We start from the raw sequence: 27,861 nt of genomic DNA on the forward strand, positions 1-27,861 counted from the left end.
AGGATTGGATTGGCTTCAGCTGTGAGGCATTTGCTGCCAAACAGCCTTTTGGCATTCTGGCCTGACATTAATGGAAAGGGGGTTGGGCCTGGACTAAAGCAGCACATGCAAAATCTGGAAATGCCTGGCCTTAAAAGGCCTTGCTGATCTTAATGGCAGAGTTTCATTAAAAAACAAGCTGTAGTCTCCTACCTGATAGCTACAAGTTATTAAGTTCGGGGCTACAGTGAAAGGAGAAGTGTAGCATTTCAGTGGGTCAGGGGAATGGAGGCTGAAGTCAGGGCTGCGATTGGAAGGATTGCGAAAGGCTGGATTCAGGGCTGCGATTGAGGGGGGGCACTTCAGACTGGTGGCAGGGGGTTGAGGCTGAAGTTGGGACCGCGAGTGTGTGTGGGGGGAGGTAGAGTGATTGAGGCCAGGGCCATGATTAGAGGAGGGGATTTCTGGCTGCACTTGGGAAGGGAGGGCTGTAGCCTGTTGCAAGGGAGGTGCAAGGCTTTGTTGCAAGGTCAAAGGAGCAGCCCTGTCCCTGAAGACAACCTAAAAAATAAATCCTAAACATTCATATCCTTCACCTCAGCCTCATAGGCTTAGCACAGTTGCAAACCCCACACTGACCACTCGCAGCTCGCACACGGTGGTAGCTATGCAACCAACATAACCACATCATTCAAACAAAATGGAGGACGCTCACTGACACACTTCTCTCTTTCTTGCGGGGGAAGGTAGCACATTACATTGTGCAGCAGCAAAGAATGTGAGGAGGAAAATCGTGCCACGTTTTAATCTTCATGGAGGATACAATGTTGGCCATCATGGAAAGGGTGCATCATTGAGGTCATGTTTAGTGCTAGTACTGGAGGGATTGATGATGATGAGGGTATCTACATCCCTATTCCTCCTCTCTGAATCCCATCACTCTCTTATTCCACAAGCTCTTCTGCCTCACAAAGAGCAGATGGCGCTAGCACACACACATTACTTTCTCCTCTCCCCTCACCACACTGCAGCTCTTGTCCTTTTTCTTCATTTCAGATACATGAGAACCTTTCCAGTCAGTGGAGAAAGAGGAACAAAATAAGTGAAGATAAAAGAGATACAATCATTTGACCTTCCATATGCAGCCACCAGAAAGTGACACAGCATGTATTTTAGAGATTAGGATAGAGAACGACTTGCATGTGGTGAGATATCAGGCACAAGTGTGTGGGAGGCAGCGCAGGGTGAAAAGTTAGCAAAGATGCTATGAAAAACCCTGGTTAGACCAGACCTCAAGTGCTGTAGGCAGTTCTAGGCAGCTTACCTTAGGAAGGATATATTGGTCCTGCAGAGTGCTGGATAGATTTAGCAGAATGATGCCTGGGCCCGGATTTTCATCTTTGAAGCAGGAATCATAAGTTTGGCCATTGCCCAGCACTGCAATCCCACTTCTAGCCCGCCCACCTTTTTTTCGTTGGGTGGTAGAGGGGATGGGCTGAGTTGAGACTGCCACTTCCAGAAACAGATGGACGGATGCTAAGGTTGGCAAGTTGTAAGGCCCTCCTCCATTCACTAGGACATGGTCCAGGTGGGTAGCTGAGTTAGAAGCCCTCCACAACTTCACCCCCTACCCCCCTCACCCACCATTAACCCCTCTTACCCCTCCATAACCCCCATACCCTCCTTATGCCCATGATTCCCCCATGACACTTCTATACACTCATCCCCTCAATCATACCCATACCCCTTACTTCCCAAGCCCACACAGCATCTCCAGTACCCCTTCACCCCCATGCCCACTCACGCACTGCCATACCCCCTCACCCACCTGCACCCCCCCACAATTGTGCCCACATCCCCGATGCACACTCACCCAAGTATCCAGCATAAAGAGAAATCTTGAACTCTAAAACCACATTGGGAAGTCTTTGAGATGCTCATGAAATGGTCAAAATGAACAGTCATTCAAAAACCAGCTGAAGATTTTGATATTAAATGGTCATGAAATTGAAAAAAGAAATAAATTCACAGTCCCATTGACAACTGTGTCAATAATCCCTGCTGAGCTAAATCCATTTATGGGGTTTGGAGCTCATCCAAGTATTCATAATGGAAATTTATTGCACAGATTTATCAACAAAACTTCCAGACTGATTACATTAAAACCTTTGAAGTCTTTGACAAAGCTCTACCATCTGTTCAAGCTTGGAAGCAGGGGAACAGATGTCTGAGCAACACATCAAAGAGAATGTTAAATCATGGGGGGAAACTGACAGTCAAATCTGAATATCAATACTTCTCAATGCAGAAGAGCACTTTATTCATTGGCTAATGTACTCCAATGCATTTGAAAACTTGCCCATTTTCACAATGCTGGTCAATTTAAAGGTCACTTACCTTTTCTAAACAAACCCCTTTCATCAATGACTGCATTAAATAAATATTTAACTTATCATACACCATTACACAAAGTGGTCAACACCTTTTGAATTTACCTGTCAAAAGGTTCCCAACTCCAAATTTGGCTCCCCCATGGTTCACAACTCCTCTGAGGTACCACGTTACCTCCAAAAACATGCCCAACTCCATGAAAATGGAGTCAGGCCTGTTTTGGACCCACCTCTGCAATGGAGCTGGAAAGTGTCGAGTGCAGGCTCGCTACCTGCACCGTTAAAAATGCCACAAAACTGGAATGGTAGCATCAATCCTGGAATCGGTTCCCACTTGCTATTTTTAAATCCCTTCCACCTCGTTCCAATGCAGGTGGAAGCATGAAAATTTGGCCTCTGGTCTCCAGGGGCTACATCATGAGGAGAGATTACACAAGCTAGGGTTGTATTCCCTCGAATATAGAAGATTAATGGGTGATTTGACCAAAGTTTTCACAATATTAATTAGAAACTTAGATTGGATAGAAGAAAAGCTATTTCTACTCATTGGGAAGTCTAGGACTAAAAGCATAATTTACAAATTAGAGCCAGGAGTGAAATTAGGAAATACTTCCACACACAAAGAGTGGGGTAAGTTTGGGAGTCCCACCCGCAAATGGCAATTGATGCCAGACCACTTGTTAATTTTATATCTGAAATTGATGGATCTTTGTTAAGAAAAGGTATCAAGGTATATAGAGCTGGGTCACAGTCAGCCATATTTTCACTGAATGGCTGAACAGGCTTGTGGGGCCAAATGACTTACTCTGGTTTCTATGTTCCTAAATTCACATGTGGAGCTTAGTTGGTATTTAAATACACACATGCAAAACTCTGTGTCATGTTTAAGTACACATCTGCAGAATTCTATTTGTTTGACTGCAAAACAGTGAATATGCATCACAACTCATGAGAATTGACAACCATTACTACAAACATGGTAGAAATATCAATCCAATAGATACAGTAGATTTGAATTACTAAACAATTACATTAATCCAGTAAGTGAACGTAGCGATATAGTAGTGTCATTTTATTATTGTTCAAAATCTCAACCTTAGGGTTGAATTATGGCATTCCCATGTCTTAGTCAGAAGTCCTACCTTAGCATTTGATAAACTGGACTACCCAGTAAAGCACTCAAGCGCATTTTCTAGATGTGCCTTTCTTCAGAAGAGGCTTACAGATGAGGCCCCATCTGTCGGCTCAGGTGATATAAAAGATCCCATGGCACTATTCAACGAATAGTAGAGGAGTTCTCCTGGTATCTTTAACAACATTTACCCCTTAACTAACATCAATAAAGTAGTTTGGCAAATCACTTTGCGTTTTATGGGATCTTACAGCCTGCAAAATGGCTACCATGAAAACAGTGGCTACATTTTCAAGACATTTGGAAACATTGAAAAATAGGAGCAGGAGTAGGTCATTCAGCCCTTGGAGCCTGCTCTGCCATTCAATATGATCATGGCTGATCCTCTATCTCAATGCCATACTCCCACTTTCTCCACATACCGCTTGACGCCTATCATTTGCTGTAAAGCACATTGTGATATCCTGGGGACATGAGCAACATTATATAATGAAAGAACTTCCATCATTTCTTTATATTTCATGTCTCCAATGCCTCATAAATATTAATTCTCTATTTTAGTCCAAAGCTACCATAACATCTCTGACAATCTCAGACAAGCCAGATTTTCACCTTTGAGGAAATCTCCTGCTTCCATGGAAATGACAAGATGCATGCATGGGGTGGGTGGGACTTGGGCAGAGGGAAGGGGGCACATTGTGTACAGGTTGAGGCAGGCTGGTTAGAAGACCCACTTCGGCTCTTTGAGACTTTGGCCCTATATGTCTCTTCATACTCCAATGCCACTCTTATGCCCACTCAGACACCTGTGCCACCTCCATTCTCCCATATTTCCTCATACTCTCATGCCACCCATACCACGCCATGCCCCTTGTACCCCCATGTTACCTCCATGCCTTCTAATACCCCCAGTTCACCTCCATGCTCCCTATATTCCCCATGCTACCTTTACATCAAGCCACCAAATATCCACTATGGGAATGTAGCCATTTAGAGATGAAAAGAAATTAAAATTTGAACAATCTAATAGAGTTCTCACTCATACACATATGTTACTGAAAAAAAACCTCTCATTCATGAAACACATTCAAAAATTTTAAATCCCCTCAAGTGGTCAATCTGTTGAAGAAAAAAAGCAAATGTATATGCTGTAACTACAGCAAAGACAGATAATCCTTTAATAGCCTCTTAAAACTGTCAATAAAATGTGAACTCAGCCACCCCCACCGCGTTCCACAAAGATGAACCTCAGCCAAGCATTCATAATGGTCTCAGCTGTAATAACAACCCTTGGGAAATGTCAATAATGAAGTCTATGTCAACAGTGGGAACAGATAATATTTTTTTCAAAGCTTTACCAGATGACCTGTCAATCAATGCAAGCCATCAGTAGGTGTTTGCTTTTTTTACTCTACCTGACAGCTGCAGCCTGTTTCTTTTTCATTTTTAAAGAGTTGGGATTTAAATAACTTCAGATCATCATACCAAATCAGACCTTAGCCACTCTTCACAAGCAGTTATGCCTCCTCCATAAAATTATGGTTCCCACAATGGTTAAGCCCCTTAGAACAGCAAAAATGGGTTCTAGTGAAACTCAGCACTAATATCAAATGGCCATGCTGAGTTCAGGTTTCCTGCCTGTATGATTCATGGCCCACACCCTTGGTCCTGCTGTCAAAATTGGGACCTGCTGGAAATAGTGCAGGACTTCCTCATCCAGGTCCAACCCACCATTTTCAAGTTGGCACAACTCCACAGAAGTCCAGCTCTTAAATTATCATCTTTGTATTTAAATCCCTTTGTGGCCTTCCTTTTACCTACATCTGTTAACTTCTCTAGACCTACAACTCCCTCTTTTAAGTGAAGTCTTACCTCTTCGAACTCTGGCCTCTTGCACATCTCCCTCTCACTTTGTACCACTTTTTATTACCAATTTTTTGGACTCATTTCCCAGTATCTCCTGTTTGGTTCCATGCCCATTTTTTAAAATCTAAAAATGTTGTATAAATGGAAATTATTATTGTTATTATTATATTTATGTTTTTTGATGAATATTGAATGAATTTTTAATCAGTTAGGGAATCCAGTGTCATTAACAAACTCCTGCAGGCCCAATACAGCACACTATAGATATGGAGTAAACCTTTCTCTTCTCTGTTAGAACAATGCCCTAGGACATTCAAAAAGCATCCACTTCTAAATAGCTTTAATATTTCTACTTCCCATATTAGTCACCTGTATGGCAGCTCTGAGCTTGTGAATTTAAACCCAGAAACAATTGTCATCATTATTGCCATTGGTTACTATTGCTCTAAAACAGCACACACAAATACTATATAACATGATCACGTTGAACATTTGTTTCCCAATATCAACAATAGCCATTTCTAGTGTTCACTGTTAAACAAGGTGCAACAACAGGCAGAGTTGTGCTTTGGGTCCAAGCACTTTAGAATATTATCTATGACTTTTGCAGGCAACAGGCCACCCAATCTCACAATCAGAAAATCCATGGCATAAAATGTCTGATAGAGTACAAATATATATCTCTCTTTCTCATTTTCACAATGCAATATACCATGTGGCAAAAGGATCCTCTTTAGTCAAAGGGGAATGAATATTACCTAAATCCACACGGTTAACTTTTAAGTTAATTTCCTTTAAGTAGTACTCGGCAATCTTCAATACATAGCTGTAATTTACTGAAGAATCATGAAATTTGTAGTATAAGGGTCTGGTACATAAAGGGTTAATGTGGGACTGAGTCCAGTACCTCCCACACAGTGATGCAAGAGAACACATGATCCACACCTTGGGGTCAGTGTAGTGTTGGACAGAGTCGTGTGCAGAAGCAATCAAAGAGACAGTTCCTAGCTTGGATCTTTACTGTACTTATGTGTATGGATTATAGTAGTTAATACTTACTGTTGAACCATCTAAGACTAAGAATACCTTAATTAGACCTATTGAACTACGCCCATCATCATGGTGGCAGCAAATAGAACTACTCATTATCTCGTAGATACTGCAGAGAAATTAAAAATTCTGGGAAACTGAAATAAAAGCTGAAAGAAGCATTCTGACCTGAAGAAAAGCTCAAGAATCAAAGGCACAGAAAGAAATCGCCAGAGAAAAGCTCCAAAGAAAGGCTTGGAAACTGAAAGCAGAAATTAAATTCCTCACTGCAGCAGAAAGCTCCACTGAATCCAGAGTGTGTATTGTCAGCAGACCTAGCAAGTGATGAGCTACAAATTTAAAAATTCTGGACAATAAAAGTCCTGCAAAAAAATTAAATACTGCTGTGGTCAGAAATTGCCATTTAAATTGCAGTCCAAGAAACCCAATTCCTGAGTCAGCGCCTGAACACATGGTAACCGAGTTCGCTTCGAACAAAGAAAAAGAAATGAATTAAAAATTAATCGTGACTGAGTAGATGGCTTTACAAACTCAACACAAGCCAGGATTTGATGCTTCAAGACCCAAGAACATTGTGCAAAACGGGGGAGACTCTCACCAGTTGATCCAGACAGCTGGTGTTTAAAAAAAAAATGCTGAGATCATGAACACTATTACTGCGGCAGCCCACCAAAACCAACAAGCATGCGAAAACCCTTTGGCGTACAGCAGCACCACCTTGGATTTTCGGAAATCTCTTAAAGCTGAACCTGCAATTTAAACGTTTTAACCATGGGTCCTCTCTTCCAGATCAATTTAGACTTATGCAAGCCCCAAATCAATCACAAAATTGAAGACTCAGGAGAAAGAGATTTATTAGATATATTACTGCTTCTGGTCGAGATAAAAAGATAGAAGCTAAACAAGTTAATGCACTGCTTTATTTGGTAGCCTGATAGCTGATGATATATTAGCTAGACAAGGAATCAACGAATCATCTTCAAAATTCTATGAAGTTTTAAAATCATTCAACACTTATTTTAACCTCAGAAGTAACAAAATCCTTGAAAGAGCTAAATTTAATAACCATGTCCAGCAGCCAGGAGAATCTATCGACTTCTTCATTACTGAGCTGTACAGAATGGCTGAAGACTGTGATTACGGTAACCTGAAATCTGAACTAATCAGGGATTGAATAGTTGTAGGATTGGTGAACGATGCACTCTCAGACATGCATTAAATGAAGAAAGATCTAACTCTTGAGAAAGCCATCCAGATTGTCAAGCAATCTGACATCCATTTGCAGCACAGATCCACATTTAGGGTGAAAAAGCCCTTTGCCAGCATTAAATGCAGAAGGATTAAAAATGGAAGCTGCATTAGAATTGCAGCCATTTTATAAACACCAGTGTTTTAATCCAACCTAAAGTTACAAATCCATAACAAAGGATAGGTCAGCAGGGACTTTACAGTTCAATCACAGTGTTTTTTTTTGTTTCCTGAGTCAGATACTTCGAATGGTTAGTGATGTTTCTCAACAGTTTTTCCTATCCTTTTGAGGATTTTGTCAGAATTTTCAAACAAAATCCGTAGGAAAAGAATTGTTCTAGCCCAAATATTGTTGTCAAAGTAACAGTGTGGCTAATAGTGCTCATCATTTTTGATTAAATGCCACAGCAACTTCAGGTGGAGACAGATGTGTGATTAAACATGGAAAAAGGGAAGTTGCTGTCCGAGATGTGCTGCTCTGTAGCTTCACAAAAATGGCATCTCCTATATTGCTCCTTATTTAAGTGTATTCAGTAGTGTGAGGCTTCTTGCACAGTAAAATGGTATTTTAAATTTTTTCCTATCATTTTTCTCTCTTTCAATCCAATCCTCTTTTCCTCTCTTTATTTTGCTTTCCAGACCTGATTTTACATTGAATTCACTACTCAACTTGTGCTTCCTTGTTCAGTCTTATAGCACAGTTAATTTCAGAATGATTTATTAAGAAGATGCACAATTGCTTGACCTGTTCATTCAAATCCCAGATGCCCCATCGGATGTGCTATGCTGTTTCCATTTCATACTTGCACCAACTTGCAGGACAAAATATCATTGACATTACATGGACATGGGCAAATTCTGTGGGTTGTGTTGGTTGGCCTTTTGCAACAACTTTTGGGCCAAATGATTTTTCGGTTTGTAGTTATTTCTCCCCTTATAGTTCCTCTTTGAATGTCCTATTTCTACTTTCGAAGGACAGGTCAATGTCCTGTGCCCAAGAATGCCAATAATACTCTGCCACTGGACACGGGAAAGTCTGTGCTGGAGGTGGAGGTTCACTCACGTTCTGATTTTCTCTCATAGTCTAGAAAATCACCCTTGACCAATAATGGGAAATCAATTTCCAACAATATTTGTATTAATGCTACAGTACAATTTGCATAGATTCTAAGCGATTTATACAAGAAGACTGAACATGCAATTCTTTATTAATTATTAAATTTAAATTTGAGGTATTTGGTCCTGCAAATTTTTCCTGCACTTCTCTTCCCTGAAATATCTATGAGGTTCTGGTCTGAACGCATCTTTAAAGATACAAAGAAAAGTCAGTGACTCAGACCATTAGGAGTGATATACTCTTAAGTGTTTTTCCAACACTAACATCACATATAATGCAGATTGCTGTGGAAGTAATATAAATCAGTTTTTCACAAATCAAACCAACAATATTTCACACCTTACTTCTCTGCCTGTCATTGCATTCTCTGCATCTTGAATGGAGTGAACAGGATCTGCATTAGAAAGAGTCCTAAAATAATTACTCGGATCAAATATTTCAAGTGATAAACATATGCATGCACAGAAACTGCTGACTGCAATCCAGGAGCTTCTTACCTGAAATCCAAACCTGTTCTTTTACCCCATTCAGGAACCCCTGGGTCAGGACACATATTATATCCTTGTGCCATCCCTGCTTGAGTTACTATGAAGAAAATTGATAACATTGAGTGAACATTTTACACAGATAAATTTTGTCAGTGATCAATCTTCCAATTCCTCCAAACTATGACCATTAATTTATTAATAGGAAATTACAGCATTGCTCAAAAGTCCTGTCAGTAGTAAAATATCTTTGAGCATGACCCCTCACTGGCAAATTAAATAATAATTCATTTACTGTTTAATCAATTGGCTTTTTTTTACTATTTGTTCATTCTTTCATTAGATTATTCTATTCTTATATACTGCATACATCTCTGCTATGGAGGGCATATGTGTAAATATTGAATTTATTAACCACAATTTCAATGATACGTTTGTCCTTACAACATCAGACAGTTTTTTTTTAATGCATACTCAAACTTGTTGGTCATGTTATTGATTGAAGGTAATTTAATTTTGCATGGTAGTGTATTATTCAATTATGCACAATTTTGACAGCACCATGACTCCATGTAAAGTAGATTGGCCAACAGCACAAAGGCTAAAGTACAGTACAGTTAAATATTATACACGTCCAGTAGTGCACAAACAAAAAAAAAAATCCCTAAATTTCAGCAACTGCACAGATGCCATGAAATTGTGGAAGCCAGATATGCAAAAGCGAAATACTGTGGGTGCTGGTCTGCGAAAGGCCATCTACCATAAACATGAATTCTCTTTCTCTCTCCACAGATGCTGCATGACCTACTGTGTCTTTCCAGCATTTTCTAAACTATGTATGAATTAGCTGAATGACGAATAATAAAGATATTTTTCCTGCTTTAAAGAAGACTGTAATTAAATGGAGCTAAAGGGTGAACAAAGTAAGAACTGACTTCACCAGGCAGTTTTTAGCACCACCTTAATTTACAGAACTGGTTAGTATCATGCTTATTACGTGTATGTCAACATGTGTGTATTGCACCGGATGTTTTAATCAGAATACAACTATACTATTTTTTAAAATCATATGAGTGTCTAGTAAAGTGGCTTGTAAATATACACAGTGACATTCACACAGTAATAATAGTGATGTCATGAGATGTGCATAGCCTGACAATGTTTTAACATTAACTAAAAAAAAAGACGGTTCTTCTGTGGTGTTCAAATCTTGCTGGAAGCCAACATTTTGCAGGATTGTTGTTTGGGATACTTGTTTAACTGAGTTTTCCTAACAACCTTCTTCATACAGTGAGTGATGCAGCTCTTTTGCATATACATATTCAGTTGTAAAATCCCAGCTTTAAAAAAAAATCAAGGCTATTAACAGAAAGACAAAAAGAGCAAACCTTTAAGCTATTAAAAATTAAATGAAAACCAGAGCTCTGTCCTGCAAAATGTTTGTTTCCAGTGTCAGTATATCAGTAATTACATTGTTATTGGACCTTGACAATCTTCTTGTTGACTGGCAATTACATTGTATAGCAATTCCGTTGTTAAGACAATACTTGTTAAACCAGGTGACAGGCATTGGTTCACCTATCAAAATAGTATAAATGAGTACCGTTTTAACACCCCAGGGTACAAGGGACCAGGAGAGTTTGCTGTACTGCAAAGCTGTCTTGAGAATAAACCAGCTTGAAGTAAAAGACTAACTTGGTCCCATTCATCCATAGCAAGCATTTATTGTGAGTATCATTCAGCATTCATCTTTAACAAATTTCAAACTGCAGTTTTTGGAAAATAGGCTTGGTCAGGAAATGTTTAGACAATGCTAACACAACTTTAGCACAGCATTTGCACCATTACAAACCTGAGAGGAAAGTAAAGGTCCCATTGTCTTGGCAATAAGTCAGCCAATTTTAACTGAAAAGGGAAAAGTTGGAAAATCAAACTCATAAGGGCCACCCAACCCCCCTGCCCCAGCCATCGTGAAAAATGGCAACAATCAAGTGTCATCTTATCAGTGTATAAGCATAACTGCTGCTGATGTACTTACACTGGAGCCTGACAAATCACACAAACAAGTGTTGACTTGTAGATAGATAAATTGTGAAGGGTATAAAATTAGTTTTGGCATATGTTGATTCAAAATTTTCAAATAACTCCAGCTCACACATATTAATAATTGACAAAGGGCAACTTTATCACTGAGTCATCTTGATTTGTGTGGCTTAATTTTGACATGAAATGTAATATTTGTTGGAGAATAACTTGACAAAATCTGCTAGCAAAAAAATCAGCAAAAGCTCAGCCTTGAAAAATACTTAATGTTTTCCACTCACATTTTAGCAAATGTTGGGTTTAGAATCCTAAAATTATATTGCATTTTTTGGAAATCAAGGCATGCATAAGCAGTGCAGAGGTAACCATATTTTGTTCCCTTAACAGTATTAAACTTCTGATCAACTGATGGGACCACTTGACAGGAGGGCTCCCTGAACTTCAAAAGTAATCTAGCAGCATAAAGGCACATAGCTCCAGATTTTTGCTACTGAGGCAGCTAGCTTGAATTGGGAAATTTACTGACTCTGCAAATACATTTCAGTTTAAAGGGCCAAGCTTTACTCTGGTGGAGGGTGTGGTGGGATGGAGCCGAGCCTGCTGACTCCATGAGTAAATTGTAAGTGGCCATGGTGGCAAGTTGAGTGCACCCCGTCAAGCCCCCACCCCACTCTCCATGCCCTCACCAAGGCCTCCATTCATAATGAGGCTATCTGGGAACTCTTTCAGTATAAACAGATGGCCAGACATCATAATTCTCCATCAGGCCTCATTATGAACGTTTGGCTGTGCTCCAAGGCTCCTAAATGCATTAGTTCAGCAGGGGTACTGTGTTTACTTTGCTTGATTGACATCTTTATGTTGTTATAATAAGTTATTTTTTCTTTATGTTTATGGACAAGGTTAAGATGTGTGTGAAGTGATTAAAGCTTCTGTTAGTGATATTATAATTGCCCTGTTAGATTGTATGTTTTTTCTCAATGTTTCATCACTTGCCATTGCTATTATGTGGCTCATTATTTCTGTACATAGTGCATACTAAGTGAATATACGTGGTGGGAGCATGAAGGAATGTAGGGGACATTGTAAGATCTTTTGAACTTATCTTTCAAAAGGTCCCCACCAGACTATGGTTCCTGATTCCACTGAGGGGCCATGAATCATGAATCACAGAAGCTGATCAGCTTCCATGAAAACTGAGATGCCTATGCCTACAATGGAGCTGGCCAGGTTAGGAGTGCAGGGAGCTAGCTTCCAACTTGCATTCTTATCCTGCACCCATCGAAAACAGCCAGCACCATGAACGGGGACAAGAGTCCTGGAATTGGATCCTGCCCACCATTTTTAAATGCCTCCAGAGTTGACCCGACCCCACAAAAATCCAGACCATAGACACTGAAGAACAAGAAGCCTACAACAGCTTTAACGTAGATTACAGATTCTACTGGAAACTGTCAATGTGTATAGGGAAAGGTTTATAAAAACAAACCAGCCTTGGCCTGCTTCACTGTCCTGAACGTGCAGCTCGACATACCAGAGACACCAGACAACTAAAATTAGGAGTACGAGGTGAAGAAAGATTTAAAGGGAGAGAAACCTAGAGATGTAAAGTTAGTGAAAACCTCAATGATATGAAATTAAGAGGGGAGAACTTGAGAGAAGAAAATTTAAATGAGGAAAACCCACGGATTGCAAAGGTGATATGATGGCCACAACAGTCAAGAAAATGGATGGGCCACCATTGGACCTCAAGAGCATGTCATTGGGAATGGGTGCTGGAAACCGATGCAGTCAGAGTTGTAGGAAAGAAAGATAATTGCTGACGGAAACCAAAATAAAATTAGAATAATGGCAGGATTAAGTTTGACATAAATAGCAGGAAAGCTACTCAACAGGTTACCTAAACAAACACTGCTCCTTGATACAGAAGAAAACAAGGTTTTAGCAGATGCAATGGGTGGCAGCTCTCAATGGACAATATTTCCTTCCCCAGAGTCTTTAATCCGAGGAAGGCTGAACGGTGGCCAGTTAAGTACCTGATAGGCACGTAATACCTTCCAACAGTGGCGAAGCGGGGCTGGATCTCATTGCCTGGAATAAATTCTGCCCTATAGTTGGAAAGCCAAGACTCTCTTCACAACTGCAGTTTTCCATAATTGTCATCATCTTTGACATCTTCACTATATGCTCTGAGGTTTTAATGTCTTTTCTATAGAGGGGTGCCCAAAACTAAAATATAATTGTGGCTCAAAACAATAATTTGTACAAATGTATTATGTCTGTCTTTATTCCTAAAATCCTAGATATAAAGGAGAGTATACATCAGAGGAGTTTGTGCTCCCATGGTGTGATCTTTATGTCACATCACACCTTGCAAAGTGTGCCCAGTTCTGGTCACCAAGACACAAGGAAGACATTCAGGGCCTGGATGCAGTTCAGAGAAAAGTCAAGAGGCTGACTCCCAGTGTCAAAGGTCTTGTTATAAGAAAAAAAAAATCTGCAGACACTTGGATTTTTAAGGCTTTAAAGAAAGTGACAGAGATCATCATCTTACAGAAGTATTTATACAAAATAATCAGCATAAATAGATTCAGAAAATGACTTCAAATCAAACTATGATAGTTGGACAGTGGATAGCAGATTCAAAGTAATAAAGATCAAAATTAATCAGAGCATGAAACAAGAAATTATTAGAGCTTGTAGCAAAGGCAATGTAATAATTATGGGGAGCTTTAATTTTGATATAGACTGGGACGATCAAATTAGCAAGAGTAGACTAAAATGAGTTTGTGGAATATTTTCGTGGCAGTCTCTTGGACCAATACATTTTTGGGGCCAACTAAAGATGAAGCTATCTCAGATCTTGTGTTGTGTAATGAAGCAGGGTTAATTAGTAATGTCATCATAAAAGATCCACTGGGAAACAGTGATCACAATACCATTGAATTCCAGGTTAAATTTGAAAGTGACACATTCCAATCACAAACAAGAAGCTTAAACTTAAACAAAACCAAGTACATACATATGAGGGGAGAACTGCCTAGGTTAATTGGGTAAATAGACTAAACGGTACAGTCGTAAATGAACAATGGGAAACATTTAAAGAAATAATTCAAAATGTCCAACAAAAATACATTCCATGAAAAAATACATTTAGCAAGAAAGACACAGCCATGGCTCACTCAGGAAGTTATGGATGGTATAAGATTAAAAGAAGAGACTTAAATATTTTGCAAAAAAAAACACTAACAAATCTGAGGTTTGGCAGTATTTTAGAAATCAGCAAAGAGCAACCAAAAAGTTGATTAAAAATGGAAAAAAAATAGAATGAGAGTAAACTAGCCAGTAATATAAACACAGATTATAAGATCTTTTATAAGTATATAAAAAGGAAGATAGTAGCTAAAGTTAATGTTGGTCCTTCAGAATCAGACAGGAGAAATTATCATGGGGAACTGGAAAATAGCAGAGACACTGAACAAAGAGTGTCTGTCTTCACAGTAGTAGACACAAGTTTCATTCCAGAAATAGACAGTAAACTAGAGGTGAAAAACAACTGAGGAAATTAGGGAAATTAATATCAACAGTGGAGTTGGAGGTAATATTAACATGGATAGAGAATTGGTTAATAGATAGGAAGCGGGCAGTGGGCATAAATGGGACTTTGAGTTGGCAGCTGGTGAATAGTGGAGTACCATATGGGTCAGTGCTAGGGCCTCAGCCATTTACAATCAAAATGAATGACTTAGATTAAGAGACAGAGTAATGTACCTACGTTTGCTGATGAAACAAAACCAGGTGGAAAGGTAAGCTGTGAGGAGGATATAGAGGCTGCAAAGAGATAGGCAAGTTAAGTGAGTGGGCAACAAAATAGCAGATGGATTATTATGTTGGGAAGTGTGAAGTTATTCAGTTTGGTTGAAAGAATAGAAGGGCTGAATATTTTTACAAAAGGAATAAACTCGTAAGTGTTGATTTTCAAAGAGACTTGGGTGTGCTCCGAAAAGGAACACAAAAAGTTAACATACAGATACAGTAAGCAATTAGGAAGGCAAATGGCATGTTAGCTTTTATTGCAAAGTGTTTGGAGTACAGCAATAAAAAAGTCTTGCTGGAATTATACAGGATTTAGTCTCCACATTTAAGAAAAGATATATTTGCATTGGAGGCGATACAGCTAAAGTTAAGTGGTTTGGTCCCTGGGATGAGGGGATTGTCCTATGATGAGAGGCTGAGCAAATTGGGTCTATTATCTCTGGAGTTCAGAAGAATGAGGCAATCTCCTTGAAACATACAAGATTCTGAAGGGGCTTGATAGGGTAGATACTGAGAGATTGCTTCCACTGGTCAGGGAATCTAAAATGCGGGGGCACAGTCTCTAGATAAGGGGCCGATCGTTTAGGTTTGAGAAGAGGGGAAATAACTTCACTCAAAGGGTTGTGAATCTTTGGATTTCTCTGCCCCAGAGGATTGTGGAAGCTCTATCACTGAATATGTTTAAGGATGGGACAGACAGATTTTTGGTGTCTCAGGGAATTGGGGTATATGGGGAACAGACAGGGAAGTGGAGTTGAAGTCCAAATCAGCCATGAGTGTGTTGAATGGCAGAGCAGGCTTGAAGGGCCATATGGTCTACTCCTGCATCTATTTATTGAGTTCTTGTGTTCAGCAAGTTCTTTATCCAAGTGATCAATGCATGGGATGGATTTCCTGGGAGATAGGGCTTTCACTTCCTCATGAAAATGGAAGACATGTAATCATTTAGGCAAAAAAAAATGGGTACCATGATGTGGTTGAAAGAACTTTAACATTTTTATTGGATGAGCTGGGTGATGTGGCTTTTTCATCCATATTTATCTTGAGACTTCATTATCAAGGATAGCCAATGGATTACAATAAAACTTTCGTCTGCACAGCCAGTGAATATCACATGACTCAGGAAACAGAGCCGCAAAAAGGCTTGAGAGTTGCAGTTTCTGTCCATTATTTGAAGATTCAGCAGAACTTTCTATCCATTTTGTTGTTCAACTGATCACCATGGTTATGTTCATGAATATATTTGCACATTTAGGCCATTTGTCAAATTATTGGCTGTTCCGAAGTTTAAGAGGGAGGAAGGAGGACAAATGGGATTGAGAAAATTACTTATCCATTTCTCAGTTCAATCAAACTAAATGTCAATGTTGTTAAGCCACTGCATGATGTATTCCCAATCTGGCCTGCATGGTGCAACCTTGAATTAATCAAAGGCTGTTTGTGTTTTTTTGTGCAACAATAGCTTTGTATTTTCTAGGCTCAACTCACTGGTTGGATGCAGTTTCATACTAACATGATGAGCTTCTAATCTAGGTGAACTAATCAGAGGGAAGCAGAGTGAGTGGGGACGAGTTGGCAGTGCATCATCCTGTTCATTTTTAGGATTCAAAACAATAATTCCACATAAAAGGAATGGGGAAAGTAAAAGCAAAAAATTAGAAAAACAAACTTTATTTGGGCGAAAATAATCCACAAGATTTAGATTCCTTATCAGATCAAAGTTCAAACTGGAATACAAAAAGCAGAGCAACTTACAAACTGAGGGTTTCTGATTGTCTTTGCTGGGAAGCAATTTTACTCCTCGTGACTTCAGTTCAATCAACTTTTTAACTGAAAGAAAGAACAGATGAATGAATTGTTTACAATCATATAATGTGTGCACTTCAGAACATAACTTACATTTACATGGCACCTTCAATGTAAAACAAATATACAAAGATGCTTCACAGGAGTGTTATTAAACAAAATTAGATGCTGAGCAACATAAGACAATATTAGAGTAAATGACCAAAAACTTAGTTGAAGAGGTACGTGTTACAGAGTTTCTCCAAAGCATGTCGGTGTGCAATCACTCTGACATGCCCAGACGATCCCATGGGGTGGGGAGGGGGTGGGATTCTGGCAAGCAGAGCTTACAATGAGATGCTAAAGCATTGAAATTAGATTCCTAAAGTGCAGCGGTGGGAAACATGGCTTCATCTTTCCAATATTTAATTGGGGGCAATTTCTGCTCACGCAGTACTGGATGTCAGATATGCAGTCTGATAATTTAACAACAGTGGAAGAGTCAAGGGTGGTGGTGAGGTAGAGCTGGATGTTGTCAGTATTCATGTGAAAACTAACTGTACTTTTGGATTTGGTAACACAGGGACAGCATGTAAATGAGATATAGGAGGGGGTCGAGGGCAGATCCTTGGAGGTGAGGCAACAGAGATAGAAGTGTGGGAGCAGCTTGAAGGAAGAGGGACTATAACACTTTGAATGTTAAACTAGATTGATGTTTATATCAATTCTTGAGTTTTTAAAAAAAAATTACCACTGACTCACCAAAAGCTTTTACTGAAGCTTTGCCTAGAGAAAAGTATCCCTATATAGTAACACAATGCACCATTAAGGTAAGCTGGGAATTAGGTAGCGTCATGGGTAACAAGTTGCTTCGGATTGACTGTAGTAAATACATTGGGGTCGGGGGTGGGGTGGCGGGAGAAGCAATGAAGGTTGGGAGACAAAGGGATGAAGTGGTCATTACTTTCAGCCTGCTGAGTTATTGCTATTTTTTTAGCCTGAACAAAATATACAGCCATAGCTAGGCCATCATTTCAGAAGTGCAGGTATTGGAGTACCATAGCAATAACATTTTCACTGCCTAGATTAATAGTGCAATATGTTTATATTGTTCTGAATATAGGGCAAAACTTAATTAGAAATGGATAATTTCTCTTCTATATGTTTGAGTAAAATTAATCCATTTGAATGAAACTATTTCTATCTGCTGATGCTATCTATTATTATTTATTCTGTAATCCAATACAATCTGGTAAGGGAATGCACTATCTTGTAATTATTCACATATAGGGAAGTACCAGTGGCTTTAAAAAAAAAGAGACAAAATTGCTGGAACCATTCAGTAGAATTTCTGGGTCTAAACCTACATGAGCAATTAGTCCAGAATACTTCATCAGGAGAAATCGGAAAACCACAGATGTGGGCAACTTCCCATTGAACCAGCACAGGAAAATGATAGCCACCCAGGCAGCATGCAATGTTTAGATCCTTAAATGTACCATAAGTAAACATTCATTTTGAGAACAGGTCTTTATTGAAAAACAAGCTCCTGGTCAAGCAAGTCAATGTATCTAACTTGCCTTTAAAGTTCATGACTTCTAAGCATCTTCATGTAGCAAAATAAGTTTGACACATATTTCTCACTTTATACTCTTGCCAATTCTTTTCTCTGTGAACATTTTCAAACAGAGGAACATATGGCTGTGGGTGGCTTTTTCTGGTGTGCATCACATGATACATAGTTATTCCACGCACTAAGTGGGAGGTTCTTAGGGCAGTTAGAATTAAATACAATGCGATGGGTTTCAAACTTACCCTGTCTTCATTGCTGTCAATAAATATCTCCTAATGTATAAATGCATGTGGGCCAGTGCTCCTATTACCTCCAAGCAATGCAGAGATATTGGATTACAATTGCTTCCAAACAATAGGATGATCCGGTGTCTCTTTATGAATGCTTCACCACATGCTGGGTCGACTGAGTTCCTGGGCTTTCTTTTGTGCTATTGCATCAGAAGAATTGTAATCTTCTGAGTTTCTGCTATGTCTTCACTATAGTTGCCTGATTGTGGATAATAAGCCTTAAATCAAACTGCTGAAGCATTTACAGGTTTGTCATGTGACAGTACTGAAATAGTGATTTTCTAAAGAACTCTCATTTTTCTATAATTTATATGATTAATTTTAATTTGACAAAAATTGTACAAGTTAATTTAATGCAACCTCTAATAGCTCACACATAAATCATATTGAAGGAGTAGCAAAGCTGCCCCAATCCTGAATAAGTGATGCAGATGAAATACTACTGAATAATGAACATTTTTATCATGGTCTATGTTCCAAAGCCAACATATGCACTCTGTTTTAATTAGCATACAAACAATGCAGGGGGTAGTAATTGAAGACAATTTAGGAGACTACTTTGTCAAGAATACTGCCAGTACAGTATGTCAGACTAAACAAGTACCTGGCACCTGAAGTTGTCTATATTGGAGGATAACTCACTTGTTTTATCTTAACTCCATTTTTAATCCAACATGACAAGAAAAACAACTATTGGTCCTTTTACAACAGTGACAACACTTCAAAAATTACTTAATTTCAGTCCTGGGGTTATGAAAGCTGCTGTATAAATGTAAGTCTTCCTTTTAGTGCCCTTAATGCAAGAAAAATCTCAAAGTACTTCACCAAAGTGAAAAGATGGACATAAGCAATTTTGGGAGAATATGCAAACATATGAAAAGATGGACAGGGGAACATTGGCTGAAAAAGGTCAGTGGAGGCAGTAGAATCAAAGATCTAGGTTTGAGGAGGCAGTTAAAGGAAAAGAGATAAGCAGACAAAGGGATTTAGGGAAAATGGTCCAGAGTCTAATATCAAGATGATGGGTCCATTGCCATGGTTAGAATGAAAGAAGAAGGGGTGCAAAAGAGGCTGGATTAGAAGACAGTATGGGCATATCAATGCAAGCTTGCATATTTACTGGGGAGGGCAAACAAAGCAAGGGAATAATCATTAAACAGGAAGTTATTGAGAGGGATTGAGGAAGTGAGCAACCTTGGAGTGCACGTCTACAGGTCCTTGGAGGTGGCAGGACAGGTGAACAAGGTGGTTAAGAAAGCATATGGAAAATTTTCCTTTATTGGATGAGGTATTGAATACAAAAGCAGGGATGTAATGATGGAACTGTCTAAATCACAGGTTAGGCCACAACTGGCATTTTGTGTACAGTTCTGGTCACCACATTACAGGAAAGGCTTAATTGCACTGGAGAGAGTGCAGAGGAGATTTACAAGAATGTTGCCAGGACTTGAAAACTGCAGCTATGAGGAAAAATTGGATCGGCTAGTGTTGTTTTCCTTTAAACAGTGGAGGCTAAGGGGTGACCTAATTGAGGTGTACAAAATTGAGGGGTCTAGATAGGGTAGACAGGAAAGACTTGTTTCCCCTAGATGAGGGGTCAACTACAGGTGACATAGAGTTAAGGTGATTGGTAGAAGGATTAGAGGGGATATGAGGAAAAACTCTCATCCAGAGCATGGTGGGCACCTGGAATTCACTGCCCAAGTTGGTGGTTGAGGCTGAAATGCAGAACTTATTTAAAAGGCACCTGGATCTGCATCTGAGGTGCTATAACCTCCAAGGCTACAGACCAGGTGCTGGAAGGTGGGTTTAAAATGAGCAGCTAGTTTCTTTTTCTTTTGGCTGGCATAGACATAATGGGCTGAATGGCCTCTTTCTATGCTGTCACTTTTCTATGGTTCTATGTTCAGAAAGATAGAGTTGAAGGTGGTGGTAAGATGTTGGACAGCAAGTTAATCAAGAGACCTTTAAATGGGGGAAAGGATTTTGTAATTTGGGGAAGGAAGCCAATAGAAATTAGCAAGCACAGGATGAAACCAAAGCAGACTGAGAGGCTCAAAATTAACGTAATGCAGTTTTGGATGTTGCAATTTATGAAGCATGGAGCTTGGGAGACTGGCAAGGCAAATACAGAGTAGTCAAGTTTCAAAGTGAAGGTGTGGATAAATGTCAACAGAAGTGAGGTAGGGAGTGAAAGTAGGTGATGTTGCAAATGTTGTGGTGGAAACAGTTGGTCTTGGAGATAGCTACAACGTGAGGATTGAAGCCCGCATCAGCGATAAGTGGGGCATTCAGCTTGCACACTTTCAGGTTTAGTCTGAGAAGGCAGGAATGGTGTTGGGGAAAAGATCTGAGATTTTGTTGAAGGCTGTACAAAATGGCTTCGGCATTGCTGGTGTTGATTTAAAGAAAATTGTGCTTATCTCGTACTTGATATCAACTAAGCAGTCATCGACGATTCAGACTGGTGGCAGAGACACAGATAAATGTCATCTATAAGTAAAAAGTGAGAGAGTTGTCATCATGCCTATGAATTTTGTATCCAAAAGACATCAGGTGGAGGAAAAAAAATAAACTGGTCAAGGGTGAAAGTATAGGGCTAGCCTAAGGCAGCCATGGAGAAGAAATCATTGCAAGAGATTTGCTGCTTATTTAATAAAAAACATCATCTCCTCTCATCTGATGGAAGTCAATGATTCTGTCACATAATAAAATGAAGGATGTTAGTATATATGCTGAGGTATTATCTTCTAGGTGGAAAAAATGGGAATGAAAATGTGCAGAAAGTGCACTAGAATAATGAAGATAAAAAGGGCTTTTCACTATCCAAGGCTAGTAACCATTCAGGAAGGTCCAGCTGTGTCTCTCACAGGCATCTAAATAACATGACGTTTCCTTAGTCAGCTTTGAATGAATCAATTGGAGCTTCTCATTACTTGTCATTCATAAATGCCATATCTCTGACTGTTGCAGAGGTGTATGTCTTTTTTACTGTCAGTCTTTTGCTGAGGAGAGAATGGATTTCTATAAAAACTGAACACATTTGTAGGTTTCTGACTTGCTGTTCCATTCCTTTCTTCTAGTCTGTCTTCTGACTCTCTCGTTCTTTCTCTCTCTCTCGGGAACAGATTGGCATTTTGAAGTCAACTTCAAGCATTTTCCATTCTAAATTACTGGGGCACTGATTTGTTCAGATTTCTCTAAAATAACTTTAGAGAAAGTACAGCAGTTTGATCATTTTCACTTGTGGTGATTGACAGCATGGCAATCAAAGATACAGAAACTGGAAATGGTGTCTGACTTTTCGCTGACAGCGCAAGTGGCAAGTTAGTGATGAGAACAAAACAATTTATTTGACAGAACATACATCACAGCTTTGTAATAGCATCAATGAAATAGATTGAACAATGAAGTCTCCATGAAATATGCTTCCTTAACACAGTGCTTCTGTCGATAGCAGATTACATATACTACATATTTTCACATGGTCTTTTCAAACAGTAATTTGTCTTTTGTCCTATGGATGGGGTGTACTTAGATTTCCAGAACGCATTTAACAAAGAAGTTACTACACAAAATAAGAGCTCATGATGTAGGGGTAACGTATTAGCTGACAGAAAACATAGCATAGGCATGAATGGGTCATTTTCTGGTTGGTAAGATGCAATAAATGGAGTGCCACTGGGATCAGTGCTGGGGCCTCAACTATTTACAATCCATATCAATGACTTGGATGACAGGATGAAATGTATGGTTACTAAATTTGCAGATGACAAAGATCAGTAGGGAAGTAAGTTGTGAGAAGGACATAAGGAGTCTGCAAAGGGATATAAGGTTAAGTGAATGGGCAAAAATTTGGCAGATGGTGTATAATGTGGGAAAATGTGAATTTGTCCACTTTGACAGGAAGAATAGAACAGCAGCATATTATTAAAATGGAAAAAGATTGAAGAACTCTGAGGTGGGGGGGATCTGGGTGTCCTGGTACATGAATCAAAGTTAGTATGCAGATACAGCATGTGATGAGGAAGGAAAATGGTATGTTGTTCTTTATTGCTAAGGGAATGGAATATAAAAGTAAGGATATTTTGCTACAATTGCACAGAGCATTGAGACCACATTGCGAATGCTATGTACAGTTTTGGCCTCCTCACTTAAAGGACATAATTGCATTAAAAGTAGTGCAGAGAATATTGTCTTGGCTGATTCCGGGGATTTGGAGGCTATCTTATGAGGAAATGTTGGACAAGTTAGGCCTGTATCTTTTGGAGTTTAGAAGGGAGGTGATCTTATTGAAACATTTAAGATCCTGGGGGGACTTGGCAGGGTAGATGTTGAAAGGATGTTTCCCCTTGTGGGAGACACTAGAACTAGGGGACATAGTTTCAAAGTAAAGGGTTTCTTATTTAAGTCGGAGATGACGAGTCTTTTCTCTGAGGATCATGAGTCTGTGGGACCCTCTCCCCCGAGAGCGGTGGAGGCAGAATCATTGAATATTTTTAAAGCAGAGGTAGATTCTTTACTAACAAGGAAGTCAAAGGTTACCGGGGAGAAGGCAGGAAAGTGAACACAATCAGATCAGCCATGGTGGTATCGAATGGTGGAGCAGGCTCAAGCATTCAGAGGCCTACTCCTGCTCCTAATTCTTATGTTTGAATGTGCGTATGTTTGGATGTATATTCAGTTCCTCTATTTATAAAATGATGCATATGCTTTTTTAATCAACTTGCTATTGAATGATTTGTGTATATGGATGCCAAGATCTCTCTGCCCATCAATACTTTTAAATCTTGCCTATTATAGTATACTGTGTTTCCATATTAGTCTTTCCAAAGTGCATCACTTCACACTTTTCTGCGGTGATTTGAATAAATCTGGTATAAAAGCTAATAGCAGCGATGGTAACCATGAAGCTACTGGGTAGTCATAAAAATCCATCTGTTTCACTAATGTCCTAAAGGGACATTACTGTCATTACTTGGCCTAGTCTATATGTGAGTCCAAACCCACAATCATGTAGTTTACCCTTAACTGCTCTTTGAACTAGCCTATCAAACCACTAAGATGTACTAACTGCTACAAAGCAAGAATAAAACTGAACCAACCACTCAGTATTGACTTAGGCACCAGACATGACAAAGGTAGTCAACTCTAAAGTTCTCCCCACAAATTACCATCTGGGGTCCTGTGCCAAAATTGGGAGAGCTGTCCCATAGACTAGCCAAGCAACAATCTGACAAATCGGACTCATAGAATCATACCATTAAGTCAAAATCCAAGATGTTTCATCACTATCTCTGGGTATGTCCTGTCCCACTGGCAAAATGGAACCACAAGTGGTGGCAGTGCAGTGATAGAAGGAGGAGGTGACCCTGGGAGTCCTCAACATTGGCTCCGGACTCCATGAAGTTTCATGGTATCAGGTCAGACATGGACAAGGGAACTACCTGTTCATTATCACCTCCCACCCTCCCTAAACTGATGAATCTCAGTCCTCCATGTTGAAACCCACATGGAAGAGGCACAAAGGCACAGAATATCCTCTGGGTGGGGGATTTCAAAGTCCACAACCAACAATGGTTCAAAAGCACTACTACCGACCAAGCTGACTGAGTCCTGAAGGAAACATCAGTCAGACTGGGCCTGCAGTAAGTGGTAAGAGAACCAAACTGAGGGAAACCCATTGATCTCATCCTCACTAACCTACCTGTTGCAGATTCATCTCTCCTTAACAGTGTTGGTAGCAATAGCCAGGATATGAAGTTACATCTTCACAGGGAGGACACCCTCTGTCATGTTATCTGGAACTACCACTGTGCTAAATGGATAGATTCAGAACAGATTTAGCAGCTCAAAAATGCACCCATGAGGCACTGTGGGGCATCAGTAGCAGCAAAATTTTATTCTAACCTAATTTGGATTGTGATGGTCTGATCTGGTCATACTCTACTGTTACCGTCAAGCTAGGGTACTAAACCTGGTCTAAAGAGGAGTATGGGAGCACATGCAAGGGCAGCATCAACTGTACCTAAAAATGAGGTGTCAAGCTGGTGAAGCTAAGACACAGGCCTACAGGTACGCTAAACACCAGAAGTAACTTGCGATTAGCAGAACTAACCACAACCAACAGATCAGATCAAAGCTCTGCAGTCCTGCCATGTCCAATTGTGAATGATGGTGGACAATTGAACGGTGAACTGGAGGAGGAGGTTGCAAGAAGATCCTCATCTTCACTAATGATGGAGCCCAGCACGTGAGACCAAAAAGATAAGGCTGGTGCATTGCAAGCACCGTCAGGAGAAATGCCAAGTATCTTTGACATCAAGGCAGCATTTGATGAAATATTGCATTAAGGAGCTCCAAAAAAATTGAGGTCAATGGGAATTAGGGGGAAAACCTCCATTGGCTGGAATCATATCCAGCATTAAGGAAGGTGTTATGGTTGTTGGAGGCCAATCATCTCAGCCCAGGACATTGTTGATGGAATTCCTCAGGGTAGTGTCCTAGGCTCAACTGTATTCAACTGCTTCATCAATGACCTTTCATCCATTTTAAGGGTGTTCATTGATGATTAGTGTTCAGTTCCATTCACATGAAGCAAGACATGATCAACTTTCAGGCTTGAAATGATAGGTGACTAGTAATATTCTTCCTCCACAAGTGCCAGCCAATGACCCTCTCCAACAAGAAAGTTTAACATCATCCTTTGTCATTCAACAACATTACCATTATTGAATCCATCAACAACATCCTGGGGTCACCATTGACCAGAAACATAATTCAACCAGCCACATAAACACTGATTACAAGAGCAGGGCAAACATTGGATATTTTGTGGCTAGTGACTCAACTTCTAACTGCCAAAGACTTTACACTATCTACAGGGCACAAGTCAGGAGTTTGATGGAATAGTCTCCACTTGTCTAAATGAGTGAAGCTCCTACAACACTCAAGAAAGTTGACATGAAGCATGATAAAGCAGCCCACCTGATTGGCACCCCATCCACCACCCTAAATATTCACTCCCTCCACCGGTGGCACACAGTGGCAGCAGTGTGCACTATGTTCAAGATGCACTGCAGCAACTTGCCAAGGCTCCATCGACAGCACCTTCCAAACCTGTGACCTCTACAATCTAAAAGGGCAAGGGCAGTAGATGCATGGAAACGCTATAACCTCAAAATTCCTCACCAAGTCACACACCATCTAGACTTTGAAATATATCTCCATTTCTTCATCATCATTGGATCAACACCTCGGAACTCCCTACCTATGGGAGGGCCTTCATCACACTGACTGCAGTGGGTAAAGAAGGCAGCTCAACACCATCTTCTCCAGGGCAATTTGTTCTCCTTGCTAGAGATGCCCACATCCCATGAATTAATTAAAAAAAACTAATTTGTCATTCTTCAGGTATTTTACCATCTTCCTTATGCCGTTCTGAAGCTGATAATGATCGTATCATGATCTACAACTTTGCTAAGTTTTGTACCATCTGCAAATTTCATGATGTTGTTCCCCACATCCAAGTCTAGGTTGTTTATAAAAATTAACAAGAGTAATGGATCCAAAACTTCCCCTTGTGGAACATCATTGCAAACCATCTCCCAGTCTAAAGATCTATTCACCGTGACCCTTGGCTTCCAGTCACTGAGCCAATTTTGTATGCATGCTGCTACTTTCCCCTGAAATGCATTAGCTTCCATCTTAAGCCTTCTGTGTGGTACTCTGCCAAATGCCTTCCATATAAACAGCTACTGCACCTATTTGATCAACCTTCTCTACTATTGCAAAGAAATCAACCAACTTGGTCATACACAATTTGCCTTAAACAAATCCAAGCTGGCTCACCTTGCTAAACCATGTCTTTCCAAATAAAATAAAAACAAAAAATTCTGGAAATACTTAGGTCAGACAATAGCCGGGATTTAATGGAGCCCATCAGAAAGGGCTGGTGACAGGTGGGCATGCATAATCATGGAGGAGACCACACAGACCATTTCCCTCCTTCCGGAAAGCTAACCCTCATTTAGCCAGGGACATAGGGAACCCACCTAGTGTCATTATTGAGCCACTTCAAAGCCATTATCCCTGAGCCCACCAGGAGTGAGTGATGTTTCAGGGATTCTCCTGATGTTGCGCGTTTCCTGTACCTCCTAAAGGCAGCCCAGCAAACTCTACTGGGTTTGTCAGTGGTCTCCCAGGGGAATACTTTTCAAAGGCATGTAGTGCCTGATTTAGGGACTAGGGATCAGGAAAGGATGTGCCGTTGCAAAGCACCCCCTTGCCCTGGTATCCAACCACCCCCTCACTGGTGACCCCTCTCACTGTGACCCCAAACTGCCTACACTCACCTGTCTCGAGGGGTCCAGTGATGATCCCTGGTGAAGGCTCCCAGTAGTTCTGCTTGCGTTGATTGGCCGGCAGCTCTCTGGAGTGAGATTTCCACCTTCTGGAACCTTACTTCTCTAGGAGGTCCGACACTGCCCACCTCAGTGCCTGAATGCACTTAAATAGGGTCAGATGCCCCTTGGAGAGTTGACATGGATTTACCACCAGTTCTCCTGTCAGTGGGCTGAACCCAAGTCACCTACCCGGCTATGTGGAAAATTGCCTAGGCATGTCCTCCACACAAAAAGCACAATAAATCCACCTAACCAACTACCACCCCATCAGTCTACTTTCCATCATCAGTAAAGTAATGGAAGGGGTCATCAACAGTGCTATCAAGCAGCACTTGAGGTGAGAGTGACTGCCGTTGATATCAAGGCCACACTTGACTGAGTGTGGGATCAAGGAGCCCTAGTAAAACTGGAGTCAATGGGAATCGGGGGGAAAATTCTCCACTGGTTGGAGTCATACCTAGAACAAAGGAAAATGGTTGTAGTTGTTGGAGGTCAGTCATCTCACATCCAGGTCATCACTGCAGCAATTCCTCAGGGTAGTGTCCTAGTTCCAGCCATTTTCAGCTGCTTCATCAATGATCTTCCTTCCATCATAAGGTCAGAAGTGGGGATGTTCGCTGATGATTGCACAATGTTCAGCACCATTCATGACTCCTCAGGTACTGAAGCAGTCCGTGTCCAA

General features: G+C 40.2%; 1 protein-coding gene across 1 annotated transcript in view; it reads right to left on the reverse strand.

Moving 5' to 3' along the window:
* The window catches only part of csmd2 (CUB and Sushi multiple domains 2), a 736,338-nt gene that overhangs the window by 661,769 nt on the left and 46,708 nt on the right, over positions 1-27,861 (reverse strand). Inside the window, exons 2-3 of the mRNA XM_041212915.1 lie at positions 16,882-16,956; positions 9,280-9,367 (exon numbers count right to left, since the gene is read on the reverse strand). Of these exons, the coding sequence (XP_041068849.1) occupies positions 9,280-9,367; positions 16,882-16,956 (163 nt within the window). The remainder of the gene's footprint in view (positions 1-9,279; positions 9,368-16,881; positions 16,957-27,861) is intronic.

This window comes from Carcharodon carcharias, chromosome 19 (assembly GCF_017639515.1).
Source record: "Carcharodon carcharias isolate sCarCar2 chromosome 19, sCarCar2.pri, whole genome shotgun sequence".
NCBI classification, from domain to species: Eukaryota; Metazoa; Chordata; class Chondrichthyes; order Lamniformes; family Lamnidae; genus Carcharodon; species Carcharodon carcharias.